Below are 27,915 nucleotides of genomic sequence, written 5' to 3'. Positions count from 1 at the left end.
TGAGAGGGAAGGAGGGTGTGTGTGTGTGTGTGTGTGTGTACACACATGCATGTGCTAGGCAGACACAAGGCTCAAGAGCTTCGTTATCACCTCGGCTTTATTACAGGCGGAGCAAATTGCTTTTCTCTGAAGCCACATAACGGTCAGAAGAGGCAAATGGCATTTCCACGCTGCCTGCTTAATTCCCAGCTGGTGCTCTGCATATTAAGTTCGGCTCTTTGTCTGCAAAGCGGAAGCCGAATGCTGCAAACTTTCAGGGAGTCCCCTCCCTCCCCCCGGCTCAAATTTTGGCACTGGGGAGAAAGCAGGGCAGGAAGTTTGGGGTCTTCTGTTCCCCCACCTGCCTCTTAATACATGCGGCCAACCAGGAACATGGGGCAAACTAGGATACGGAGCCACCTGGGAGTCCGGTCTCCATCCTGGGCCCAGCCAGGATTAGCACCAGGTCTCTCTGTTTTGTGGCTTGTTGTGAGACCAGAGAACCACGCAGACCCAAAAGGGCAAATTGCAGCCTCCCGACAACATATGGACCAATCAGGTTCCAGGTATCGTCTGCCAGCACCCTTCACGATTTGGGTTCTAGATGTCCCAAAGTTCCTTGGCTCCAGGCAGATTCGGCCGGACCTGTGGACGTTCAGAAATCTGGAAACTGCCCTTCTCCGTGGTGGCCTCCGTCCCATGAAACAATCGCTCGCTGAAGACAGGAAGATTAAGAATTAAAAATATATTTTTCAAAGAGCATTTGGAAAAGAGAGGAGGGGGCCGGCTGCAGGCAGTGGCTTCTCTCGGTGCTGGAAAGGTTTGCTTAGGGAACCCCTGGGGTCTTTGACCTAGACGGCAAATGAAGGATAGATACAGACAGGAAGAAAGGAAGAGAGGGACAGAAAGATGGATGAATGGATGGACGGACTTGGATTAGGGACATAAATTTACATAGTTCAGGACCAATCATCATTCCTCCAATCAGTGAGGAGCAACCTTCTCATGATCTAGATCAGGGGTCTTTCAAACGTGGCAACTTTTAAGACTTGTGGACTTCAACACCCAGAATTCCCTGACACTAGTGCATTCCTTTTCATATGTAACCCCACAGTGGCCTGTTTACTCCCTTGTGATCCCTTCCTCTGCAATCTCTCCGCTCTAGGAAGTGGGAGTGGGGGGAAAAACCCAGGCATGGCTCCCTGAGAAATTCTGGGAGTTGAAGTCCGCAAGTCTTAAAGCTGCCAACTTTGGGGACCCTTGATCTAGATGTTACAATTCTGTTCATAGCTTAAGGCCAGGTTGTTTACCAAATGTAGTCTGCTACTGACTCATTTTCTGCTTTAGATAATCTAGAACAGTGTTTTCTCAACTTTGGACGCTTGAAGATGGCTGGACTTCAACTCACAGAATTCCCCAGACAGCCATGCCTGTTTTTTCCTCTGAGCCCCTAAAATGGAGAGATTGCAGAGGAAGGGATTACAAGAGAGTAAGCAGGCCACAATGGGGCTACACATTAGAGGCAGAGAATTCTGGGAGTTGGAAGTCCACACGTCTTCAAGCAGCCAAGGTTGAGAAGCTTTAATCAAGACCCTGAAGCAAAATCGAAGTTCTCTGCTCCCGACTTCTACCAACCCACAAGTATGTCTGCCTGTTCTGCAGCTGTAGCCCAAAAGATGTGAAAAAACCTCACCTGCCAGGTGCAGAAGTGCACCTGGCATCTTAAAATGACATCTGACTGGCCACCAGGCACCAGGCACCTTTTCCAACATGGGGAAAGAAGGGGATGGAGGAACTGATGATGCTCCCTAGTTGGGTGATGAAACGTCTCCAAGAAAACCAACAAGCTCAGAGAGCACCAAGAACCCCTCATTTCAACCCTGACCCACAAATATTCTCCTAAATTGCTCAAAATTGCGCAGCAAGAAGTCCCAACATCCTTCAGGCATGACTGCTCAGGATTATGATGTGGGGAGGAAAGGGAATCTTCTCCAGCTCGACTCTGCCAGTTGAACTGGCAGCCCACCATCCCTTCCCCTTCTACCCAGAGGGGCCTTTGCCAAGCCTCCTACCTCCACAGCGTGAGTGTGCCCGGGCGCTCCTCCCTCGCCCTCAACTGCCCAGCTGGTCCAAGAGGCTCTGCACGTTGTCCGTGAACTCGTTCCGCGTCTTCTCGCTCCCCGCTAGTTTCACAGGGCGCAGGCAGGGGTGGGGGGCCTCCAGGTTTCTGGGGCACCAGATGCTGCAGAGGAAGAACCAGATGGCATCTGGATCGACCTCCATCAGGCGAAGGAAAACACTGCAAAAGCAGGAGGAGAGAAAAGATGCAGGCTAAGGGCTGGCGATGGCAAGCAAGGCCGGGGCCCAGCTCTAACACATGGGCAACACACACCCCTCTTTCTGGTTTCTGGGCCTTGGACTTTAATATTTACCCTGTATTATCTACACATATATTATCTACAATATATGTGTGTGTGTGTGTGTATTTGCTGATGCTTTATTTAAACTTATATTTATATTATCAGTGATTGCATGACTCAGTAACCTCAGTAAATGCCGTACGCTAAATAAATAAATAAATAATTTATTGTCTAAGCATGCTAAGCTTGATTGTGTGGCTCCATTATCTTGCGCAAACCCAACGCGCATCATTAAGTTTTTGAGTCCATGTCTGAGGGAAACCTCCACTCACCCCTCAAGGGTGTGTACAAACAAGGTCAGGTGGCTTAAGGAGCTTTTGATTTTTTTTAGCTTCAGTTCTTCACCTCTGACTTTTCTCCCTGAGCTGCAAGATTATGTTTTGGTAGCCATGGAACAGAGCAGCCAAACCTACAAAACTAGCATTTCTGCCAGAACTGCCACCTTACGCCTACCCTGTGCCATTGTTCAGTACCAGTCTGTCACGGACTTTAGGGGAAGGGGGCAAGGGAGGGTGAATGCTTGGGGGGAAAGAAGCCTGCTTCTCAGAGACGGGACTTCAAGGTTGTTTCCCCAGGAGGAAAAAGCAGTTGCAGGACAGTTTCAAAAACATCTTCTTTGAAACTGATTGGGTGAGTGGGGAGGGGAGGGAACAAGGAATGGGAAGAGCCTGGGTGGGGGAAAGTTATACTTAGGGATTTGGTGCACGAACTTCAGTTCTGGCTTTGCTTGACTGTCGTTCACTTGGCCTTTGGTAAACTATACCTTTCTCAGCAAGGTTCGTCCTTGCTTAAAGGGCCAAGTTGAGACAGGACCCACCAGGGCCAGGTGAGTCTCAGCATCCTCTCCCTCACGGTCCTCCAGCCTCCGTTCAACACCTCCTGTGCAGAACAGCACCCCATCTCTGGCCCTACTTCACCTAACCCCCTGGCTGAAATCTGTTTTCCTGCGAACTCACTGGTTCCAGTCTGGAGCCAGAGAAAAGTGCACTTGCTCCACTGCTCCATAATTTAAAGCAGAGGTCTCCAACCTGACTTTAACTCCTTTGCTGGCTGGGGAATTCTGGGAGTTGAAGTCCGCCAGGCTGAAAGTTGCCCAGGTTGGAGACCTCTGATTTAAAGACTGAAGGCAAGCTGTTCAGTAGTGGGATTCAAAATATTTTACTGCCGGTTCTGTGGGCGTGGCTTGGTGGGCGTGGCAGGGGAAGGCTACTGCAAAATCCCCATTTCCTCCTGATCAGGAGGCAGAGAATAGATGGGGGCGGGGCCAGTCAAGAGGTGGTATTTACAGGTTTCCCGAACTACTCAAAATTTCCGCTACCGGTTCTCCAGAACTGGTCAGAACCTGCTGAAACCCACCTCTGAAGCTGTTCCATTGGTTAATTGTCCTAACAGTGAGGACAATTAACCAGTGGAACTGCTTGCCACCAGACATTGTGGGTGCTCCATCACTGGAGGTTTTTAAGAAGAGACTGAACGCTCACTTGTCTGAAATGTTATAGGATCTCCTGCTTGAGCAGAGGGCTGGACTAGAAAACCTCCAAGGTCCCTTCCAGTTCTATTCTGATCCTGACTGCTATCGCCTTCCCCTGAATCTTCTCTCCTCTGGGTTTCAAACCCCACCCCTTTCAATGCTGTCCCCAGGATCTGGTTTTTAGGGCACTTTCTGCTTCTTCAACACTCACTCCAGTTGGACGACACCCATTAAAAGCAGAGACAAGATTACCAAAGCTGGACTTCCCGGAGGCTCCGGCAAGACTCATTTATCCCTCTTCCCCTCCTCTTTAAAGTGAAAAGCGGCTTGAAGGATTTTTAAGCTGCCACGAATGAGAGAGCATGTAGAGAAAAGTAACATCCGTGTAAATTAAGGAAGGACAAAGGGAGACAGTTAAAGCCCTCTAAGGTCTATAAATCTAGCAGCTGGCTAAGGCCACAGGAGAAGGGAAACAAGCACAATTCACTAAAAAATACTGTAAGAATGCACAGCACTTAAATGTAGAGAAGTCCCCCCCCCTCTCTTCCTGTCACCCTGCTCCTCCTTTCTTCCTTCTTTCCTTTCCTCCTTCCCTCCCTTTTGATTCCCATCTTCCTTCCTCCCTCCCTCTCCTTTCCTTTCTCCATCCTTCCCTCCCTCTTCTTTCTTTCCTCCCTCAGATCTCTTCCTTACTCCCTTTCCTCCCTCTTTTCTTTCCTTCCTTCCTCAGATCTCTCCTTCCTCCCATTTCCTTTCTTCCCCCCTCAGATCTCTCCTCCCTCCCTCCCTTTTCTTTCTTTCCTCCTTTCCTCAGAGCTCTCCTTCCTTCCTCCATTCCTCCCTCCTTTTTCCTATTCTCTCCCAGCTGCCCTGGCAGGGAAACATTTTCAAACCATGAAAATTGCCGTATGGATTTTTTGCTTCAGAGGAAGCCTGATTTGCAAAAAAGGACACCGCCTCGTGTCCCTGTGGCAAAAGAAGCAGAGCTCCCCATCTCTAACTTTTCTCTTAGGAGAGCTGCCCCTAACCCCCAACAGCTAGAAGATCTAAAAAAAGAACAAGAGGAGGTAAAGGACAGATCACGGTGGAGAAAATTCACTTATGTGGTCATCGGGGATCAAAAACAACTCAATGGCGCCTCATCAATCCATCAAACGCCCCCCCTCCCAACCTCTCTATCCTAGGACGCCTGTTTTCAATCGGGTTGCTCCTGGTGATTCCTGCCAGATAGATTTCTTTCTGTTAAATTGGTTGGACAACCGGAGAGCACGGAAGATGTTTCCCTGTCAGGCTGCTACAGCCCGATCGATGCGGCTGTCGGATGGAAATTCGGATGGGCTGCTTTGCAATCTAGACACACGAAGCGGAATCCCACCTGCTCTGCTCTGGGCCCAATTTTACCTGGACCTCTTCTGCATACAGGTAACCCTTGATTTACGACCACAACTGGGCCCAAAATTTACATGGCTAAGTGACTTGTTAAGTGAGTTTTGTCCATTTTACCAGCTCTCTTCCCAGGGCTGTGAAGTGAATCTGGCTTCCCCATTGACTTGGCTTGTCAGGAGGTCCCAAAAGGGGGTCACGTGACCCTGGGAAGCTGCGACTGTCATAAATAGGAGCCAGTTGCCAAGAGTCCGAATTTTGATCACGTGACCGTGGGGATGCCACAACAGTCATGAAGGGCGAAAAAATGGTCATAAGTCAATTTTTCAGTGCCGTTGTAACTTTGAACGGCCACTCAATGAACTGTTGTAAGTCGAGAACTACCTGTACTGGGTGGCTCCTTTCAGCCCACCCTTGGTAGAAAGCCCACCCTTGAAACAGGGCCAGTTATTGTTCTACTTAACATCAGCTGACTTTTTCTGTCAACCACGTCCACAAAAATTGAAGTGACATGAAATTGGCTGCGCTGCATTATCTTGAGGTCACCGGGAAATGCCAGCAAGCAGCTCACGAAAGTTATTAGTTGTGATTTGGCTCCTGCGTTTTGAGTCTCTTCCCCTGCAAAAAATACTTCCTCTTGCAGCCCACCCTCTCAATCATTTTTAGGGCTTATTTCTGCAACATAAAAGTCTTGTACAGAAGACACAGCCAGCCTGCCTGGTTCTGCAATGCTGGCATGGCTGCAGCTCTAAGACAATGTCTCTGCCATCTTGGCTATCTAGAACCCTTAGAGTGGTAAGGCCCCATTTCAGACACGTCTTGACGCCTGGCCAATTGGAAGGGGCCCAGAATGTTACAGACAGAAACAGCTTAGCAGTCTGTGCAGATTCTGTCATCCAGGTCATGGTTGTCCTGAAGGGGCTTTTTCAGGAGGCAGCTGGACTTTGTATTTGTTTTTTCCTTTTGAAGACATTTCGCTTCTCATCCAAGAAGTTTCTTCAAGAAAGTCTAGTTGCCTCCAGAGAAAGCACTTTTGGGACAACCGTGACATGGATGGCTGAGAATCTCGACAGACTTTTAGCTACACAATTTGGGATGAACACCCTTCAAATGTTGTGAGAGTAGGAATGGATTTCCTGAGGAAAAAAATTGGAGACTACAGGAACCATTTGCACCACTCAGGTGACCCTGAGGACACAGGTAAACCTCCAAGTGCTTCAATAACCTTCTAAAAGGATGCAAATGAGCAGCTGTCTGCAAGGAGTATAAATCCTTCCCTTCCCCACCATCTAGTCAGAGCTGAAGAAGCTTCTTGGATGAGAAGCGAAACATCTTCAAAAGAAAGTCCAATTGCCTCCTGAAAAAAACACCTTTGGAACAGCTTAACTGAGCCATGGTGGTGCAGTGATTAGAAGGCAATATTGCAGGCAAACTCTGCTCACTGCCAGCAGTTTGATCCTGAGTGGCTCAAGGTCGACTCAGCCTTCCCAGGTTGGTAAAAATGAGGACCCAGATTGTTGGAAGTAAGATGCTGACTTTGTAAAGTGCTTGGAAAGTAGTGTAAATCACTATGGAGTGATATATAACTGCTATTTCTATTGCAATATCTTCCTTCCTTCCTTTCTCCCCTCCCCTCCCTCCTTTCCTGAGCCCTGGTGGTACAGTAATTAGAATGAAGTATGGCAGGCTAATTCTGCTGACTGCCCGAAGTTCCATCCTGACAATTTCAAGATTGACTCAACTTTCCATCTATCTGAGGTTGCAGGGGTGAAATGAAAAATTTGTTACTACTGGTTCTGTGGGCATGGCTTGGTGGGCGGGAAGGCCCCCCAAAGAGGTTGTAGAAAAAATGCTTTTAAAAGGCTCTGACGATCCCAGCTGAGCCGCACAATCATCAGCGGCTTTTTTTTAACTTTTAAAAGCATTTTTTCGGCCGAAGAAAAAAATGCTTTAAAAAACAAAACAAAAACCTCTGATGAGCACATGACTCGGCAGGGGCGGGGGCGGGGGGGCAGGGATTTTTGCTACCGGTTCTCCGAACCACCCGCCACCATCGCTACCAGATTGGGTGATCCGGTCCAACCCGGGAGCATTTCACCCCTGTGAGGTTGGTAAAAATGAGGAGCCGGATTGTTGGGAGTAAGATGCTGACTCTGTAAACCAGTCAGAGAGGGCTATACAGCAATAGGAAGTGGTATATAAGTGATATTGCTATTGCTATTAGAGCCCCTGTAATAGCATTGATGGGACTTATATAACAATAGGCTTCAGTGTTAGGCAATCAAATTAATGAAGAGAGAACTAAGAGGTGTATATGGACAGAAGATGCAAAACAATTTGTACACAGATTTTACTGTGAAAAATATGAAATATTTAGGAATCTTCAGGGCAAATAGTAAGGATTTATTCATGGACAATTATGTGTCAACTTGGAAACAAATAGTTATTCATCTTTTTTTTTATTGCAAAGCTGGCTTTGAATTCCATCCCTCTTGAAGCTCCCAATGTTGAAAAATACTGCTCTAGCATAGATGAAGGGGTGCCAAACTTACACCTTGCAAAGATGTCCGAGACGGACACTAAACAATTGATTCTTGTGAGCCCCTTTACCGTAGACTCCCAACAGTAGTCTCCTCCTCCTCCTGCTCCCCCTGACAAAAATCCCTTCCCTCAAGAGGAACGTTGTGTGCTTCCAGCAAGCAGGCAGGTACCATCCTTGAACCCAGGGAAGGAGAGAAACAAAATGCATTCTCCCCAAGTCTTCAAGTTGCCATGGCTGAGAAACACTGCCCTAGGCTGGCTGGGGAATCCTGGGAGTTGAAGTCCACATGTCTTCAAGTTGCTTAACTGAATAACAGAGCTGGGAGGAATCTTGGAGGTCTTCTAGTCCAAACCCCTGCTCAAGACCCTAAACCAGGGGTCTCCAACCTTGGCCCCTTTAAGACTTGTGGACTTCAAGTCCCAGAGTTCCTCAGCCAGCTTTGCTGGGAGTTGAAGTCCACAAGTTTTAAAGGGACCAAGGTTGGAGATCCCTGCCCTCAACCATTCCAGACAAATGGTGTCCAATATCTTCTCTGAAGCCTCCATTGTTGGAGCACCCACAACTTCTGAAGGTCAGCCGTTCCATCTGCCCTGCGCAGCTGCTGAGGTTCAAATCCTGCCTCCCACCCACCCACCCGGCTGGGGCATCCAGAGGAGTGAAACTCACTGATGAGATCAAGGAAGGGCTGATGCTTGCTGGGGTCAGAGATCAACCTCTCTTTCAATTGGCCTGCAGGCCTCTGAAGCTTAAAAAGAGAACCTTGCCTTGGCCACTTTCTGTATTCTTTTAAAATAACGACTCTGGCAGTTTCCAGGCAACCTGTGTTTCCATGGCGAAAGATTCCGGGGTGTGTGTGTGTGTGTGTGTGAAAGAGAACCCAGCATGTGCTTCTGATGGCGTTTGCTTTGTTCGGTTAGGCGTGATCGATTCCAGCATGCCTTCGCTTAGCCAGGGGCTGCGGCTCACTCACGCCTGCCAAGCCTGGAAGAGACCCTCGCTGAACAGGGGGGCAGCTGTGGACACGCAAGGGGCTTCCACTGGCTCAATCGGCTGCTGTGCCCCGATGTCTCAGAGGGGGTCAAGCAGGGCGGCAGGGTGATTGCCATCTGCACAGCTGTCTCCACCAGAAGGATATGGGAGCCTTTGGGGAGTTATCCCTCCACTTACGATCATTCGTTTACTGACCACTCAAAATTACAATGGCGCCGACACGAGTAATGACTGTTTTTCACATTTAATGACCGTCACAGCATCTCCATGGTTGTGTCATCAAAATTTGGATGCTTGGCAACTGACTTAGGACCAGAATCATCATCTTCATTTAACAACCCCATAATGCCTTGCATGGTGGAGTCTGGGCAACTGAATGGAGCTAGCAGAGTGTTCTTAATGGCCGGATGCCCTTCCTGTCGCCAATACGGAGTTTTATTCAGCAGATATATTCTCAGTGTGCCCAGAGAGAGAAATATCTGCCTCTACCTAGGATTGAACTCACAGCCTCCTACCTCTAGGCCACCGGAGGATGGAATTATGCTTGCTGGGGAATTCTGTGAGCTGAAGTCCACAAGCCTTAAAGTGGCCAAGTTTGGAATCCCCTGATCTAGATCTGTGGACTTGACTTTTTAAATTATTCCTGCAACCCGCCTTGGATCACTTGCCTGAGCCCTCTACATTTCTCAACCTTGGCAACTTTTGGATTTGTGAATTTCAGTTTCCCCGAATTTCCCATGGCTGCCTGGAGAAACAGTGCCACATAATGCTTTTTTTTAAATTTAATCTTGCAAGAGATCTAGAAAGAGATCAGTGTGGGCCTCCAAGGAATGGACAGCCCTGTACGAGAGGGGAGCCCCGGAGGCTGGAGAATGAGCCGCAAGCCAGGAAAGCTGTTCCTATGGTAGCCTTGAGGCCCTGCAGCTTATGAGGACACCTGTCTTACCTGCGAGCAGCTTCTTGCAGCCTCCCAGGCTGCCTGGTGCTGAGGTAGGGCAGGCAGGCATCCACCACCGTACTCAGGTCGTTCTCACCTGCAGAAAAGAGTTAAGATGGGCGCTCAGCCACGGCCCCCTTGCACCTGCCCCTCCCACCCTCCGTATCCCCCTAGGGAGCCAGGCCAGCGACAGAAATGCAGGGAGGGTCACGGGGCAAATGCCAGGCCCTCCTCGGAGTCAACTGCAGGCGGTCCTCGACTTACGATCACAATTGAGCCCCAAATTTATTCTATTAAGCCAGACAGTTGCCAAGCGAGTTTGGCTCCGTTTTACAACCTTTGTTGCCAGAGTTGTTAAGTGAGTAACTGCAGTCGTTAAGTCAGTCATGCATTTGTTAACTGAATCTGACTCCCCCCATTGACTTTGCTTGTCAGAAGGACGCCGAGACCGTCATTAATATGAGTCAATGGCCAAGCGTCCGAATTCTGATCACGTGACCGTGGGGGATGCTTCAACGGTTGCAAGTGTGAAAAAGAATCATAATTCACTTTTTTCAGTGGCATCATAGCTTTGGTCACTAAACAAACTGTCTTAAGTTGAGGACTACCTGTGGTGGCTTTGCCAGCAAGGGCTGAACTCCCTGGGATGGGGCACTACCTACACATCATAACGGAAGAAAGAGAGAGAGAGAGCTGGATCAACATCACTCCTCTACTTCAGGGGCCTCCAACCTTGGCAACTTTAAGACTTGTAAACTTCAGCTCCCAGAATTCCTCAGCTAGCAAAGCTGCCAAGGTTGGAGACCCCTGCTCCACCGGATATATTTATTATTCAGCCCACCTTCTCTGGCAGGGAGACAGCAGCAGAAGGGGAGGGCTGCCAGGAAAGTGGAGGGAGGAGGAATCGGGGAAAAGCAACAGCATGAACTGCCTAGGCCAGGAACCCCAGCATGGAACACCACCAGGAGCGTTGCGTGGCGTTCCCGCTACTCACCCAGATCCAGAGCCTGGCAGAGGGACCCGAGGCCCTGGAGCACAGCCAGCTGCAGTTTGAAGGCCAGGGTGTAGCTGTAGACAGGCCCAGCGTGGGCGCTGGTGGGGGCCTGGGCGACAAGGGAGGCCGCCAGCTTTGGCAAGACATCTTTGGAGAAGCGGCTCCTTAGGAAATCCCCACTGTGGGCTCCGAGAGTGCACAGCACCTGCCAAAAAGCCCAGCAGCTGGTCACTCCTCCCCTGTCTGAACTGAAGTGAACTGAAGGAGGGAGCTCTTTTCCGGGCTTGGTTCTGCTTTTTAGTTTTTATTTATACATTTTTCTTTAACATATAGAAGTGCTTAATAAGTGGTGTATTGTCTGAGCCAATTTGCAAATACATAATAATAGTAGTAATAACATTCTTTACTTGTATATAATGGCATTCTTCCAATTTTTAATTTCTACCTGTATCATCTAACCATAGCTAAAAACCTTACAGAGAAACAGAAAAATGAGCTGACAAAAGAAAATAAACCTTCAGGTAGTTAAGAAAGTAAAATATTTGGGAATTTACCTAAGAGCCAGATGTGCAACAATTAAAAAAGATAACTATAGAAGGTTAATGCAGCAAATTAAACTAAATTAAATGAAAAGAAAACCTTTTCCGGGGTTCTGTGAATCACTTCCCTGTTCTCTGGGCTCGTTTCCTCCTTCCTCCCAGACAGAAAGTAGAGGGAGAGAGAAAAGTTCCCTGAGGATGGGCTCCATCACGAGCCCGAAAGACCAACCCAGATTGGATCCTTCAAGGTTATAATGGGACACGTAGATTCGCCTTACCTTAAAGGCCCTGAGAACAGCCAAGGGGTCGTCGTTAACCAAGCGGCAAACGAGAGCAGGCCACGCCTGATGTGCCAGTGGGAGGAGCACGTTTTCATGTGGACCAAGGACTGTCACACCGAGTTCGAGGACTTCGAGGGCCTATCAGGAGATGCCTCAGAGTCAGAAGATGAACATGCCAGGATTAAGGGAGACTAACGGTGATGTTGGGGAAATGGAGGCTTGGGTCTCTAATTCGTAATGTACGAACAGAATATTTGTGGTTCAGGGTTGAAATGTGGGCTCCTTAGTGGTCTCTGAGCTTAGTTTGCTTGCAGACGTTTCATTACCCAACTATGGTGGGCCGCATCATCAATGCTAGAAAGGAATGGGGTTTGCACTGTTTATTATCCCTTCTAGCACGGATAATGTTCCCTAGTTGGATCGTGAAAACTCTGCCAAGAAATCAACCAATCTCAAGGACCCAACAAGTCCTCCTCTCCACGAATCCGACTCCCTTTTAGCACTGATGATGCTCCCTAGTTGGGTCATGAAATGTCTGCAAGAACACAGCCAAGCTCAGAGAGCACCAAGGACCCCACAAGTTCTCCTCCTCTTCTACACTGCACAAGCCCCACTCCCTTCCAGCACCGATGATGTTCCCTACTTGGGTCATGAAATGCTTTCAACAACAAAGCTCAGAGAGCACCAAGAACCCCACAGTCCTCCTCTTCCTCTCTGCAAACCCAACTCTAGCACTGACTATGTTCCCTAGTTGGGTCGTGAAACATCTGCAAGAAAACAGCCAAGCTCAGAGAGCACCAAGGACCCCACGATCTATGGTACTTTGAGTCAGTAACAGATTGAAGCAAAGACCAAACAAGGAGGAAAATGGGAGAGTCATATTATGCCTTAGTTGAAGGCCATGGAGCAGCCAACCGTTGTCCTCCTCCTCCAATTCAATGAGAACCTTATGCAGCAGGGAAAGATGAAGACAGCTCTATGAGGGGCTTCAATGGCTGGGACTAGACTTGGGATAAGGGTAGCTTTGATGTTCTGCCTGCCTTCTCCTTCCCAAGATCAGGTTCTCCTGAGTCACTCTTGTGGACCAGGTTCTGATAACTGATGACCAGTTAAAAGGTCCATACGATGAAATGAAAGAAAGAACATTCAGGCTTTGGAGTTGTGGAAAGTCCCATAGGAAACCACAAGCCTGTGGGTTAAATATGTGTTCAAAACCACAGAAAGCAAACATGAGTATTTTTATAACTTCCACTCCTTATCTGTCGTGTGCGGGCTTCTTCTTATGTAACTAAGTAAAAACAAGAAATCTATACATACTTCCTTCACACTGCATTCGGGGTCCTTCCAACCTCATGGAGGACCCACCTTTGGTCAGGTAAATAAATGGGTTTATCATGAGAGATCTGGACTCCGTCTCCTCATTCCCACCAAGCTACACCTGGTTTTCTGGTTAACAACTTGGGGTGGGATCTTAAGACACCTGAGCAGGTGGAGGGGGAGGTCACTCCGCACTAGCCAAAGCCAAGGGCGGTTTGCTCCCACTGGGGGGACAGGGCCCTTGAGGGCTTGGCAGCATCAGAGGACGGCTGGTTGCGTCGATGGCATGGCCGCCCTTACCTTCAGTCGCACTGCGAGGCTCTTGCTGGGGAGCAAATGGATGGCTCTCTCCAGGACATCTTTCGCCATCTTGGCCTGCAAGGGCAACGACCTCTCTGCCTCAGGAGACCCTTCCGGTGCTTCGGGCTGCACTGCAGGATCCTCTGGGGAGGCAAGAGGCCACAGCTGTGGGCACAGCCAGAGGGCAAAAGGGAAACTTGCTTTGCCAGCCCAAGAGCTGTGGGTGCTGAGACCAGGCACTACTAATTCAGCCACTCCATGAGTGGGCATTGCTCATCCTCCTGTCTAACCCCAGGCCAAGACCTTTACAGCTCTACCAACCTTCCTCCTCCTCTTCGACATCCCCCTCTGCAATCTGCTTCTGCTTCACATATGCCAAGAAGAACTCTTCCATTTCAGCTGCAGTGGGCAGGTTGGTTGGCCTCGGTGCCTGCGGGCAGGAGGAACCACTTTCCGGCTTGTGGTGAGTTTGCTGCTCTGGCCCAAACCAGGAAGCTGCCAAGAGGAGGAAAATGCAGTTGGGCCTCCTGGATCCAAGACAGGATGGGCAACGGTGAGAATTTCAGACCAACCTCTGGGGAAAACCTTTGGATGAATACAATCTAGTCCTTGTCCTCTGTATCAGAATAACAGAGTTGGGAGGGACGTCAGAGATCTTCCTAGTCCAACCCCCTGCTCTCAGGCAGGAAACTCTATACCATTTCAGACAAATCTCCTCTTAAAAATTTCCAGTGCTGGAGCATCCGCAACCCTTCAGGAGAGCCGTTCCACTGATTAATTGTTCTCACTTTCAGGAAATTAGTTCTAGGTTGCTTCTCTCCTTGATTAGCTTCCATCCACCGAAACTTAAACTCCCTTTGCTCGCCTTTACAGTGATCCTGACAGCCAATTATGCCAGCGGGACTTGGAAGGCATCAGCAAGGATTAACAAGAGACTCGCCGTCTTCCAACATAGAGATGCCTTTGCCGAATGCTGAAGATTTGCTATTTTGACCAAAGTGCTCCAGAAGAGTTTCTCCTGCAAACTACATCACACTGTCACATGCAGAAGATTCCAACTTGCAGGTCATATTCTCTAAAAGGAGCACAACTGAATCCCCAAGGTGGCAATGGGGATGGATGGACACACACACACACACACACACACACGAGAGTCCAAGGGGAAGCTCTTGCAATACATGGTGAAGAACGTTCAGGGAAGACTTAAAGACTCTAAACATCACCTGGGAAATGCCAGAGACCCCTTGCTGCCCGATTTGCCACATAACACGGGAGGATCTAAGCCTAAGTAAATCTGGTGAAGAGAGCTTAGGGGTAGGCAGGCCGATGCTTTTCTCCCACAGTGAAGGAAGACACAATGGCTTTCCGTCTGACCTGCAGTTATGTGAGTAAGGCCGCCAATTGAAGGAAATCTCTCAATTCAATTAGCTCCCTGTTTCAAAAGCTCAAACCTGGCTCAGAGATGAATTGGTGATAAAAAGCACTCTAAACACCATCCTTGGGTGAGGGCTGCAAGCACCAAGGTCAGATATAAACAGAAGGAACAGAGACAGTTCCATTAGAAGAACAGACGCTGCCTCTGCCCTATGGAACTTCTTGCTCCAGAGGTGAGGCAGCCCCACTCTACTGGCATGGGGTCCAAGAGTGGCAGGCAGCCTTGGGGGAGGTTGGTGGCTTGAGGCTGCCCCTTCTGCCCTTTTAATCTGGGTCTCTCTTTATATGACTTATCCAATATTTAAGGTCCAATCTCTAAGGAGGGGGGGTCTGCCTGTTCTCCAAAGCCCCTGAAGGCCGGACAAGAAGCAACAGATGGAAACCAATCAAAGAGAGAACAAACCTAGAAATAAGGAGAAATTTCCTGGTAGTGAGAACAATTAACCAGTGTCGGTGCTCTATCGGTGGATGTTTTTAAGAGGCAGCAGGATAGGCACTTGTCTGAAATGGTATAAGGTCTTCTGCTTGAACAGGGGCTTGGTCTAGAAGACCTCTGAGGTCCCTTCCAACTCTGGTATTCTGTTTTTATTTGTAAAACTGTCAGTCATGTACGTGAGGTGGGTGGTGTAGAAATGTGATCATTAAAACAAATAAAAATGCATGGATGTCAAGCTTAATTCTGCCAAGGAACAACCTGCGCTCAGAATATAAAGACTGTCAGGCTGGACAAAAAGGTGCAAGACTGATATAGAGCCCCCCCCACCCCTTCTCCTCTCTCGAACACACACATAGCTTGAAGCTTGTAGTTAGCAGCTGCTCGTTTTCTGGTCTAGTGCAGATGATGATAATAATAATTTTATACACCATCTGACTCTCAGGGACTCTGGGCAGTTTACAAAATGTGAAAACATTTAAGAAAACGGCACACAGAAAAAGAACAGCAACGGGAGAGATAACAATTCCAGATGGGAATGAAGAAAAAAAAGCAAAGAGGGCTTCAATCACCTTTGCAAACAGCCAGGGGTTCAGGGCCCTTTGAAACACCAGTAAGGTGGGGGCTGCTCGAATCTGGGGGGAACCTCATTCCGGAGGGCCGGCAGCTGCTACAGAGAAGTGGGGTTTCTGGGGTAAGGATAGATGGCTTTGTTTAACAGAAGGAATGAGGAGAGCCCCAGCCTTGCAAATTAAATTGACCAGGCAGATGCTATGGGAGGCGGTGGTCCCTCAAGTAAGTAGGCCCTCTGTTACAAAGGGCCTTCGAGATAGCAACCGACACCCAGTCTATGGAGATTCTCCGTCATCCAGGTCATGGTCCCAAAGGTGGTCCTCCCCCAAAAGTCAACTGGACTTTCTTGGTGTTTTTCTTTGAAAACATTTCACTTCTCATCCAAGAAGCTTCTTCAGAACTGTGAAGCGTATTTATTTGCTTGCCTAGCTTAATTTATTAATTCATCTACAATTCTGAAGAAGCTTCTTGGATGAGAAGTGAAACATTTTTCAAAGAAAAACACCAAGAAAGTCCAGTTGCCTTTTTTTTTTGAGGTGGGGGGGGGAACAACACCTCTGAGATGACTGTCTGAAGGGTTCCTGATCTGGGAATGGCACAACTTGTGCACCAGATGAAGCTGTGCAAAAGTCTTCCTGGCCACAGTGGCCACCTGCTTGGGAACCAGGAGTTGTGGGTCCAGTGTCATCCTATTCAAGGTCAAATATCTCCAGATCTGGGCAGTCCAAACACCCAGTCATCCAGTCTTGGTAGGAGTGAGTTGGAGATGGCAACCATGGAAACCCATCTATGTTTGTGGCACTGGGGCAGAACCTCACCAGCCTTGCTTGGCTGGCCTGGAGTTGAAAGATATAACTGGGTGTCATCATTGTACTGTTGATTCGAACCCTAAACCAGTGGATGACCTCACCCAGGTGAAAAAGGATTTTGTGGTACCAATATTGGTTTATTGGTTGAAGATTGACCAATCTTCAACCAATAAACCACCCAACCCTCATGCTGGCTGGGTTGAATTCTGGCAATTGAAGTCCACAAGTTGCCAAATTTGGACAACACCCATCCACTACACCAAACCATCTCTCCTAACCTGATCTACTTAACTCAAACCGAAAAGCAGGCTTAACTGCTCCCTTGGTTTGCCGTTCCCAATACCTTGCAGGTGGTGGATTCCAGTGCAACCAAAAAGCATACAGGAAGTCCTCAACTTATGACCCAAAATAGAGGGAATTTTGGTCGTAGGTTGCTGCAGTCATAAGTCAAGCCAGAATGCCATCTGACTTGAATTTATGTCCATTCGTATGATGGTCAATAACCGGTAACTCAATAACTGAACCACATAAGTTGTTAAGCAAATCACATGGCTATAACTCTGAATCCAGCTTATTCAATGGGCAATTTTTAGCTGGAAAATGGCAAAAATATATATAAATAAGTCACAAAATGCTATCATGTAGCCACGGGACACTGCAACCGGTTGCTAACTGACAAATGCCCAAAATGCGATCAGGTGACCCAAGAGGGTAGTATGGCAGTTCTATACTCTTTGGAGAGGTGGCAAGTATATTTATTTATTTTTAATTTGGTCGTAACTTTAAACATTAAGCAACCACTTGTAAGTTGAGGACTACCCCCGTTGGCTAGGGAACATAGGAATTGAAGTCCAACAGATCTGGAGGCTACTACTACAGCCGTGGTGGCACAGTGGTTAGAGTGCAGTACTGCAGGCTCCTTCTGCTGACTGCTGGCTGCCTGCAATTGGGCAGTTCGAATCTCACCAGGCTCAAGGTCGACTCAGCCTTCCATCTTTCCAAGGCGGGTAAAATGAGGACCCAGATTGTTGGGGGCAAGAGGCTGGCTCTGTAAACCGCTTAGAGGGGGGCTGTAAAAAGCACTGTGAATAGAAGTCTAAATGCTCTAAATTCTACTAGGGCTGGAAACGTAAGTTTATCTCAAGGGCAAAACCAGCAGCCAAGCACAACCACCAGCAGGTTCTGAAGCACAGGCATTCAGAAAACACTTCCCAACCTTTTGTTCGTAGTTACCTAGTGAGGCCATCAGGGTCCGTAGAGCCCCTAGGAACGAAGATGCCCGTTCACTGTGACACTGATCCAGTCTGTCCAAAACGTCTTCAACCAGGTCCTCCACCAAGGAGGCCCCCCCGGCATCCGAGTGTCGGAGCATGGCCTCCAGGACCCGCAAGGCATGGGGCTCATCGGCCGGGTGCCTCAGGTGCAAGGAGACCCCGTTCGCCAGGTAATCGGCATTCTGCCTGAGGAGTTCAGGGACGGAGAGGTAGCCACAGGCCTGGCAGATGTTGACCAGGGTCCCCTTTGCAGTCTGGCTGACCAGGAGCGTGCCGTCCCCGGCCTTTTCCAGCACAGGATACAAAGCGGAGATTAAGAGCAAACGGAAGTCCTTCCCCAGGGCAGAGGCAAAGGTGCTGATCCCTTCCAGTTGGATGCAGACCTGCCAAATGTTGCTGTTCATACAGTGGATGGTGGGGCTTGAATCTGGGGATACCAGAGGTCCGTGAGCTGCTCCGTACGTAACAGCAAGAGCTCTGGAATCTGTGGCTGCCGATTCAGCCCAGGACTCTTGGACCTCCAAGCTGGTGACCAAATGCCAGTTTCCTGAGTCCACATATTCTTCTAGCACGGAAGTTACGATCCCCACGAGATCCTCGGAGCTCAGCAAAGTGTTCTGTGCCTCCTGCCCTGCGGCTCCAGCAATCAGTTCATTGACAACCATTGCAGCTTGCTTCCGGTACATAATGGATTCCCTGTACAGGTCCATGAAGTGATCCACAAGCAAGTAGAGATTCCCGTAAGTGCCCAGAGCCCGGCAAATCTGCTGCAGGAGGGAAAAAATCCGGTCGTCTGTGAAGAAGCGGAAGTACTTCCTCTGGAGGCTGCCCAGCGAAGGCTGAGGAAAAGCTTCAGGGACACAGCTCCTCTCCTCCACAACCTTCACATCCTTCACCTCCAGCTCCAGGACTTGCATCAGGGCCTTGGACAGACGCTGAAGGTGGGAGGCAGAGTGGAGAACCACACTCACCTTTGGGCCCAAGAGCTTCAGGTATCCAAGGACCAGGTTTAAAGTCGCCATCTTGCCTTGGTCGTTCTGGGAGGTCATTAAGCGGGGCAGAGCAGTGGCCAGAGAGTGAAGATCCTCAGACAGGATATCGGCCAGGAGCCTATTCCCGGCCACTCTCTCCTGCGCAGCGATATCCTTCAACGCCCTCTCGCTCGGACGCTGGACCTCGGGGCTCTCATCATTCACAAGGCCAACTAAGGCTTTTAACAACTGTCCGGCCGAGTCCACCAAAGATCGCCCACATGTTGTCAGGAGGAGACGGGCCATTTCCACCAGCTCCCTTCGTACCTTCCAGTGGGGATGAACAGACCCAGATCCAGCCACCTTCTTGATAAGGATGGAGAGTTTGGAGGTGGTGTTTCTCGTCCAGGCTGCGTCTCGGTGGACCACCAGCTCCTGTATTTTACTCTGTTCCAAGGCTGGTTTCTTCCTCTCCGGTGGGATCTGTGCTAGCTGTTCATCGGCCATCACCAGACTGATGACCCTAGAGAAGAGTTTGATGGCTGAGACTGTAACGGCGTGACCTTGCTTCACGTCTGCTGCAATAATCTTGGACAGAGCAATGGAGATCCCAGGGAGGAAGGAGGCAAAGAGATCTCCGCATTGCCTCATCTCTTCTTTCTCCAGGGACTGGTGATCCTCTGAGCAGTCACACTGCAGAAGGAGAGCCTGCAGACACCGCAAGGCCGTGATCTTAAGCTGCCGGGCTTTTTCCTGTTCTGCAAGGGCCAAGAGCAGGGACACGGCAAAGCCCAGCTGGGGAAGGCTGGAGGGCTGGTAGAGAGACAGAAGAACATCTCCGTAAGCGGAGTGGAGCAAAGCGAGCAGAGCCTGGGCCACGTCTTGCTTCAGTTCCTCTGACAACGGGGCCAGCTGGGATGGGTTGGAGGGAGACGCCAGGCAGACACAGAGCTCGGAGAACAGCTCCAGGAGGAGATCTGCCTTCTTCACGCATGTGGACGAAAGCACGAAGCCGATGCACTGCACCACACTTCGGACCACACCCTCCCGCTTCGGCTCGGGGGTCTTGAGAGTGAATCTCAAAGGGAAAAGGACGTATTCCTGGAGCTCCTGCAGGGCCGAGTCGCTGACCACCCGCAGCTGGGACTGGAGGCGCTCCACGTTCTCCACCGTCTGGGCCTTGGTCAGCTGGACGCAGGCAGGGCGGAGGGCTCCGAAGGCCTCCTGGGGGGTGTCGAAAATAGCCATGACTGCTGCTGCTCCGCTCTCAGGCTCATTTGACCTCCATCTTCCTGCCAACCAAAGAAAAGGACATTTGTATTTATTTAGTTATATCCATGGGGTAGGGCTAGAGTAGGAAAGGAAAGGATAGAAAATAGAATGGAATAGGAATAGGAGCTGGAACGGACTTGGAGGTCTTCTATCCCAGCCCCTTGGGCCGTGGGTGGCTCAGGCTGTAAGAAGCCTGTTATTAAACACAGCTGCTTGCAATTACTGCAGGCTCGAGTCCCACCAGGCCCAAGGTTGACTCAGCCTTCCATCCTTTATAAGGTAGGTAAAATGAGGACCCAGATTGTTGGGGCGGCAATAAGTTGACTGTATATAAATATACAAATAGGATGAGACTATTGCCTTACACAATGTAAGCTGCCCTGAGTCTTCGGAGAACGGCGGGATATAAATGTAAATAAAAAAAATTTAAAAAAAGCAGGAGAACCTATATAACATTTCAGACAAGTGACTGTCCAGGCTCAGCTGCACCCTAGACTATATTATTTTCATAAATCTCACGGCAGTGAACGTAGCTAATTCAAGCAGTCCTCGACTTACAACCATTCCTTTAGTGACCGTTGCAATGTTACAATGTCCCTGAAAAAAGTGACTTAAAAGTGACAGGTGTCACACTAACTTTTACAGCATCCCGAGGGGTCATGTGATCAAAATTTCAGGCGTTTGGCAACTGGTTCGTATTTATGACGGCCGCATTGTCCCAGGGTTACGGAGTCGCCCTTTGTAACCTTCCCAGATGGCTCCCAACAAGTAAAGTCAATGGGGGAAGCCAGATTCGCTTAAGGACCGCACGACTCGTTTAATGACTGCAGGGATTCACTTAACGACTGTGGCCAGAGTGGTCGCAAAATGGGACAAAGCCCACTGAACAACTGACTTTGCTCAGCAAGGGAAGTTTTGGGCTCAAGTGTGGTCGTAAGTTGAGGACTACCTAGACTCCTCTCCTGTTTTCCACTCAACAACACCCCTGTGAGGTGGGCTGGGCGGGGCTGGGCTGAGAAGGGGGACTGGCCAGCCGGCTTCCGTCCCTGGGGCAGGATTTGAACTCCTGACTTAAGTAGCCCCCAGAGGCCCCTCCTAGGCCCGGAGCTTTGCCTCAGAGCCCGGGAATCTCCTCAGAAAGGCGCTTCCCAACCCAACAGGGGCTCCCCCAGAGGAAAGGCCTCCGCCGGCTGGGCTTTCCCGGCCTACCACGGGAGCCCGGGCCAGGCAGGGTCCCTCAGCGGAGAACCGACAGGCCAGCGGCTTCGGCCGGGTCCCCTGGCCGACAAAGCCGGACCCCGCTCGGACGACCTGAGGGGAAAACGTGCCCCCTTACCTTGCCCGACGCTCAAGGCGCCTGCGCGAACGCCCGCCCGCGCATGCCCGGAGCTTTCCGCCCGGCAGCCGGCGAGAGCGCGCGGCGCCGACTGCACAGGCGCGGCGTCCTTTTCCCCGGAGCGGACTGCGCAGGCGTCACCATCGGCGCCCTCGAGCTCCCCGCGGTCACTTGGCAACTCGCCCCTCCTCTCGGCGCTGACCCTTCCGGCGACCCGTAGCATGTCGCCCTCTGACCTTAGGCGGCGCCGGGGTGAAAGGGCGGGCGGCCATTTTGTGGCGGTTGGTCGCCCCTGAGGCCGGGGGCCCGGTCCAGCCAGGCCAGGCCGGGTCGGGTCGGGTGAAATCCCGCCATGTCGTCGTTCTCGGAGTCGGCGCTGGAGCGGAAGCTGTCGGAGCTCAGCAACTCTCAGCAGAGCGTGCAGACGCTGAGCCTGTGGCTCATCCACCACCGCAAGCACGCCGGGCCCATCGTCGTCGTCTGGCACCGAGAGCTCCGCAAGGGTGAGGGAGGCCAGCGAGCCGCAAGCGCCGCGTAAAAGCGCCGGGGACCGTGAGCCGGCACCCACCGCCAGGCCCGTCATCCCCGGCCAGCCTCCCTCGGCGTGGAGGAGGGCAACCGGCCGCCTTCTGGTCCCGAGGGGCTTCGTAGCGTGGCGGGGAGGGGGCTGAGGTGGGGGGAGGAGAGGCCTATATATGGGGGAACTTGGGAAGGGAGGCTCTGAGGGGCTCCATCTCTATGATGGTCGCCAGGCCTCGTTCGGATGCAGGTAGTCCTCGATTTACAAGGGTCCGCTTAGTGACCCGTCTCAAGTTACAACAGCACTGGGGAAAAAGGTGTCTCGTGGCCAGTCCTCGCACTTATGACGGTTGTAGGGTTCCCCCCCCTCCCCCGTCATGGGATTCAAATTCGGATGCTTGGCAATGGACTCATGACGGTTGCTGTGTGGGTGGGTCATATGATCCCCCTTTTGCGACCTCACATGCAAAGTCAAAGGGGAAGCCGGATTCACTTAACGACCGCATTGTTATCTCAACAGCTAGAGTGATTCGCTTTACCACTGTGGCAAGAAAGGTTGCAAAAATGGGGCAAAACTCACTTAACAACTGTCTCGCTTAGCCACGGAAATTTTGGCTCAATTGCGGTCAGAAACCGAGGAATCCCTGGACCCACGACAAAGTTCGGGTCTCCTTGGTTGCTTCAGTTCCCCAGGCCTGAGTTTCTCCTTTACAGGTAGTCCTCGACTTACAACAGTTCATTTAGTGACCCTTCAAAGCTACAAAGGCATTGAGAAAAGAGACTTATGTCCATTTCTCACACTTATGACCAGGGTCATGTGATTTACATTAGGATGCTTAAAAACTGACTCACATTTATTACGGTCGGTCACAGTGTTTCAGGGACACGTGATCCCCTTTTGCGATCTTCTGACGTCGGTGGGTGAACCGCCGCGAGCTGAAGACGTCCTTGTTTCGAAGAGCAGGACTAGCGTGAACATAGCTTTAAATTGGGGTTTTAAATCAGGGGTTTTAAATTTGTATTTAAAAGTTTTAGGCCATCAATTGAATAAGTTTTCTATTCTTTTTTTAGCTGTTTTATATGTATTCTATGTTTTCTGTTGTTTTTATTGGCTGTGAACCGCCCTGAGTCGCCCGTATTCTCTTAATGACTGTGTTACTCATTTAAGAACTGCAGCGATTCGCTTAGCAATTGTGACCAAAAAAAGTCATAAAATGGGGTAAAAGTCAGTTAACAAACCTCTCGCTTGGCAGCATAAATTTTAGGCTCAATTGTGGTCACAAGTCGAGGATTACCTGTATAGACACTTCTTGATTTTTGACCATAGCCAGACCCAGAATTTACGTTGCTAAGCAAGGCAGCGAAGCGAGTCACACCTGGTTGGACGAACCCTTTTTGCCGTGATTGTGACGCAAATCGCTGCGGCTGTTGAGTGAATCGTGTGGTCGTTAAGTAAATCCAGCTTCCCCCGCTGCCTTTGCTTGTTGGAAGGAGTCCGGGAAGCTTGCAGATGGTGGTCACGTGATCTCGGGAAGCCACAACCATTGTGAATATATAAGCTGTTGCCATGTTTGGTCACGTGACCCGTGTGTAATTTGTTGGTCCGTAACATCATTGTCTACAAAGCTTCTCAAAGTGGCTTTTTTTTGTTCAAGTGGCAACTGGACTTTTTTCCCTTGAAGACGTTTCGCTTCTCATCCAAGAAGCTTCTTAGTTGGGTAGCTGTGAAAATGTTTCATGGGGAAAACATACAAGTAATAGAATGAGAATAACAGAGTTGGAAGGGACCTTGGAGGTCTTCTAGTCCAACCCTATACCGTCCCAGATAAACGGCTGTCCAGTCTCTTCTTTAAATCCTCCAGTGATGGAGCACCCACAACTTCTGGTGGCAAGCAGTTCCACTGATTGATTGTTCTCAGTGTCAGGAAATTTCTCCTTAGTTCTAGGTTGCTTGTCTTCTTGATTGGTTTCCATCCATTGCTTCTTATCCTGCCCTCAGTAAGTAATACACAGAAATGTAACTCTGGGGCCTTGGAGCCACCTGCAAACCCATTTTTGAACCCCAGACAATTGTAGTCCTCGACTTACGACCACGGCTGAGCCCAAAATTTCCATTGTTAAGTGAGACATTTTTAAAGTGAATTTTGCTCCACTTTACAACTTTTGCTCCAGTTTTTAAGTTGTTATTTCTGGCAAGACTACCACATTCTGGAATGGCTTTGTTCCCTATGCCATCCGTCTGGCAAACTTGCAAGATTCGTTTCTCTCCCATTTATTATGTCGTGGCTATGTAGTGTATATTGGAGGTGGTGACCCTTTGAGAGCTGTACGCAACAAAATTTCATTTTAATGGATACTGATTAGCCTGCATTCAAAGTGACAAGAAAGTTATTCTAAGTCTAAGCGAATCCCTTCAGTTGTTAAATTAGTGACTGGGTTGTTAAGTGAATCTGGTTTCCCCATGGAGTTTGCTTGTGAGGTGGTCACAAAAGGGGATCACGTGACCCCAGGACACTGCGAGCATCATAAATATGGGTCAGTTACCACGTGTCTGAATTTTGATCACGTGATCACGCAGATGCCTAAGTGTGAAGATTGGTCCTAACTGGTCGCTCTTTTCAGTGCTGTTGTAACTTTGAATGGTCACTAAACAAATGGTTGTAATTCGAAGAGTACCTGTGTCCTCTAATGGCCTTTCAGCATTGGAGCATTCAGAAAAAAAGGTGCCTTAACCTGATTGGGGAAGAGGGGAGATCCACACAAGCATAAAGACGTCTTTTTTCCTTGGGGTGTAACCAGAGGTGGAAGGGCGAAGAAGGGGGAGACCAGTCATAGGTGGAATTGCAGTAAGGGATTTATTTATTTATTTATTTATTAATCACATTTATATACCGCCCTATCTCCCGAGGGACTCAGGGCGGTTCACAGGCAAGTAAAAGACATATACCGTATATACTCGAGTATAAGCCGATCCGAATATAAGCCGAGGTACCTAATTTTACCACAAAAACTGGGAAAAACTATTGACTCGAGTATAAGCCGAGGGTGGGAAATGAGGCAGCTACTGGTCAATGTAAAAAATAAAGATAGAGCCAAGTAAAATAACATGAATATTTATTTGAACGAAAAACAATAAAAGTGCAAAAGGGGGTCCCCAAAAAGAATATGGTATCAAAAATACAGTATCTTTAAAAGTAACAGCAACCAAGCTAACGAGAGCTAAAATCCCTCAAAACTGGAGTTCTCCTCCTCATCATCTGTTTGTCCAAACAGAGCTTCAGCTACTTCAGCTTCTGTGATGTTATCCGCATATACGTTGTCGTCATCACTGAGTTCACAGTCGTCATCATCACTGCTGTCACTCTCATACAATGCGCTGTCTTCACTGCCATCCATAGCATTACTAATGCCACATTTCTTGAAGGCACGTTGCACCATGTCCTCTGGAATATCTTCCCATGCATCACGAACCCACTGTGCTATTAGTTCTATGTCTGGCTTTCTCAGATTTCCAACTTTTGTCAGACGAGCTTGACCAGATGTCATCCATTCATGCCACATCCTTCGCACATGGTCCTTGAAAGGTTTATTTAAACTGACATCTAGGGGCTGCAATACAGATGTAAGCCCACCTGGAATAACGGCCAAAGTGACTTGAGATGACTTTGCCAATTTTTTTATGTCATCAGATGTGTGGGCTCTGAACATATCCCAAACTAACAGTGATCTTCTAGTCCAGTCCCCACTCCTCAAGCAAGAGATCCTATACTGTTTCAGACAAAGGATTGTCCAGTCTGTTCTTTAAAAACCCTCCAGGAATGAAGTGTCCAATAAGGTTCAAATTGCAAGTACCGGTAGTCCTCAATTTAAGACTGCAATTGAGCCCAAAACATTGTTTTGTTATTTTTCCCTAACCGTGTATGTATCCCCCTGCCCCCCATTTTACGTCAGGCTGCCATCAAAGCGAAGCACGGCTGAATATTATTATTATTATTATTATTATTATTATTATTATTATTATTATTATCATTATCATTATCATTATCATTATCATTATCATCATCATCATCATCATCATCATTATTATTATTATTATTATTATTATTATTATCATTATCATTATTATCATTATTATCATCATCATTATTATTATTATTATTATTATCATTATCATTATTATCATTATCATTATCATTATCATTATTATCATTATCATCATTATTATTATTATTATTATTATCATTATTATTATTATTATTATATGATGATGATGATTTTTTTGCATTGGACAGAGCGAGCTTCAGTTTACCAAACTTTGTATCTTTTAATGAAACGTGTTAGTCTGGAAGGGACTGTTTGAACTCACAAAACACTTGCAACTTTTAGTTCCGTGCTGAGGATTTTTGGAAAGCAGCCCAGCAATATTTATTTATTGCTCGGACTGCTCTTATTTTCACTCCCCTTTTCTTTTCTTTTCCTTCCTCCTCCTCCTTCTCTGCCTCTCTTCGTCCCCCACCTCCCGGGATCCTTGCGGGTCGAAGGTTCTGCCCTGCCTTACACCAGCCGCCCACCTATGCCAAGGTCTCCTGGCTCTTTCGCTCTCTGTAAGCAGCGGCTTCTCGGCAGCGTCGCCCCCTCCCTCCATGGATCGGCTCCTTCCCCAGCACTGAAGGCATCCTTAGGAATACACCTCCACCTCCAGGAAAATAAAAGAGGCAGAGAAGGTAAATCGCCCGCCCGTTCGGAAAGGAAGGAGAGGACTCCAATGGAAGAAGGAGAGGAGAATTACCAATAACAAACACAAAGCGCTGGGTTAGAGGTGCCTTGTCATGTACAAGGAGATCAGAGAGGGCAACCACATGAAACAATAATCAGACTCAAAACGGGCTGCTTATTTGCCATTTGCTCTGGGTAGAACGGGTTTTTTAAAAAATTGGTTTGGAGAAGGAAAGCTAATTTGCTGATCTGCGCGAGGTCGGTTTCTTTTGCCTCCTTCTTCTTCCTCCTCCTTCTTCCCACCCTAGCTTGCAATGCCCCATCTCTCCTCCTCCTCCTCCTCCTGCCCCCTCTCGGGGAGAAATTGTTTTGTTCTTGCCGTATTTCTCCGCTTTCCAAGAGGCTTTTCTTTTCACCTCTTTCTCCCCACCTCCCCAATTTCCATAGGGAAAAAACCCTAGGAAAACTTGGCAAAAATAAAATAAAATAAAAAGTACTGAGTGCAAATGTTTTTTTTATACTGTAGTTGGAGTTTTCCACGTTTCTTTTCACATTCAAGGCAGCATTCTCCCCATCCTCGCTGCTTTTCCAAAACATGCTTTGAAACCTTTGCATTTTATTGGGATGTATTCGTGACAACGCCCCTCCGCCCCTCCGAGGCGAGAGGAGGACGAGTAAGAGGAGGCGAGTGACAAACAAATAAAAGAGTTCTTCTCGCCCCTTGGCGTTTGACACACTCGCCGTCCTCTCCAGCGAAATTGAGTGCGGCGGCAGTGGGGGTGGGTGGGTGGGTGGGGAGGCCGCCGTGAAGTGCCGGCTGGGGAGCCGGGATTGAAGTGCCGGCATGCTTTGCCAGCTCGGCCGGCTCGTTTTGGGCGGCGGCTGGCCTCGGCGTTTTCTTCCGCCGCTTTTGATGGCGGCGGCGGCGGTGGTCGGCGGAGGCGGAGGGGCGTTCGACATTTCGCCCCTCTCACTCGTCCTCCTCTTGCCCGCGGTGGGCGGAGGCGTTGTCACCCTCGCCCTCCTCTCCGGCGAAATTGAGTGCGGCGGCAGGGAGGCCGCGTGAAGTGCCGGCTGGGGGCCAGGAGCCAATCCGGGCTCCCCAGCCGGCACTCACGGCGGCCTCCCCACCCCCACTGCCGCTCGCACTCAATTTCGGCTGGAGAGGAGGGCGAGGTGACAAACGCCAAGCGAAGAACTCTATTTGTTTGTCACTCTCGCCCTCCTCTCCGGCGAAATTGAGTGCGGCGGCAGGGAGGCCGCCGTGAAGTGCCGGCTGGGGAGCCGGGATTGGCTCGGGCTCCCCAGCCGGCACTCACGGCGGCCTCCCCACCCACCCACCCCCACTGCCGCCGCACTCAATTTCGGCTGGAGAGGAGGCGAGGTGACAACGCCTCCGCCCCCACCGCGGGCAAGAGGAGGACG

At 49.3% G+C, this 27,915-nt stretch overlaps 2 protein-coding genes across 7 annotated transcripts in view; one reads left to right on the top strand and one right to left on the bottom strand.

Annotated features, from left to right (window-relative positions):
- Positions 1–64: 64 nt before the first annotated feature.
- On the bottom strand, positions 65–21,478 carry TTI1 (TELO2 interacting protein 1). Of its 5 annotated transcripts, none has more exons than XM_058177178.1 (9): positions 21,129–21,252; positions 17,636–19,939; positions 13,475–13,648; positions 13,154–13,296; positions 11,534–11,674; positions 10,717–10,921; positions 9,732–9,819; positions 2,052–2,278; positions 65–830 (listed from the first exon to the last, which is right to left on the bottom strand). In XM_058177178.1, exons 2-8 carry the CDS (start codon positions 19,893–19,895, stop codon positions 2,092–2,094), a joined length of 3,198 nt encoding a protein of 1,065 aa, XP_058033161.1. In that variant the 5' UTR covers positions 19,896–19,939; positions 21,129–21,252; the 3' UTR covers positions 65–830; positions 2,052–2,091. The 5 variants fall into 5 exon arrangements, with proteins under 5 accessions (XP_058033161.1, XP_058033159.1, XP_058033162.1 ...); XM_058177179.1 differs by lacking the exon at positions 21,129–21,252 and adding an exon at positions 21,256–21,478 and having other exon boundaries at positions 66–830; XM_058177175.1 differs by lacking the exon at positions 21,129–21,252 and adding an exon at positions 21,256–21,478 and having other exon boundaries at positions 66–694.
- A 3-nt stretch (positions 21,479–21,481) lies between these two features.
- The window catches only part of RPRD1B (regulation of nuclear pre-mRNA domain containing 1B), a 53,226-nt gene continuing 46,792 nt past the window's right edge, over positions 21,482–27,915 (top strand). The window contains exon 1 of one of the 2 annotated variants that reach the window (XM_058177181.1): positions 21,482–21,758. In XM_058177181.1, coding sequence (XP_058033164.1) covers positions 21,608–21,758 — 151 coding nt within the window. In that variant the 5' untranslated portion in view covers positions 21,482–21,607. The remainder of the gene's footprint in view (positions 21,759–27,915) is intronic. The other variant, XM_058177183.1, reaches the window with a different exon arrangement.

The sequence above is a fragment of the Ahaetulla prasina genome, chromosome 3 (genome assembly GCF_028640845.1).
Source record: "Ahaetulla prasina isolate Xishuangbanna chromosome 3, ASM2864084v1, whole genome shotgun sequence".
Lineage (NCBI taxonomy): Eukaryota > Metazoa > Chordata > Lepidosauria > Squamata > Colubridae > Ahaetulla > Ahaetulla prasina.
The sequence above is the reverse complement of the archived record's forward strand: the minus strand, read 5'-3'. Positions and strand labels throughout refer to the sequence as shown.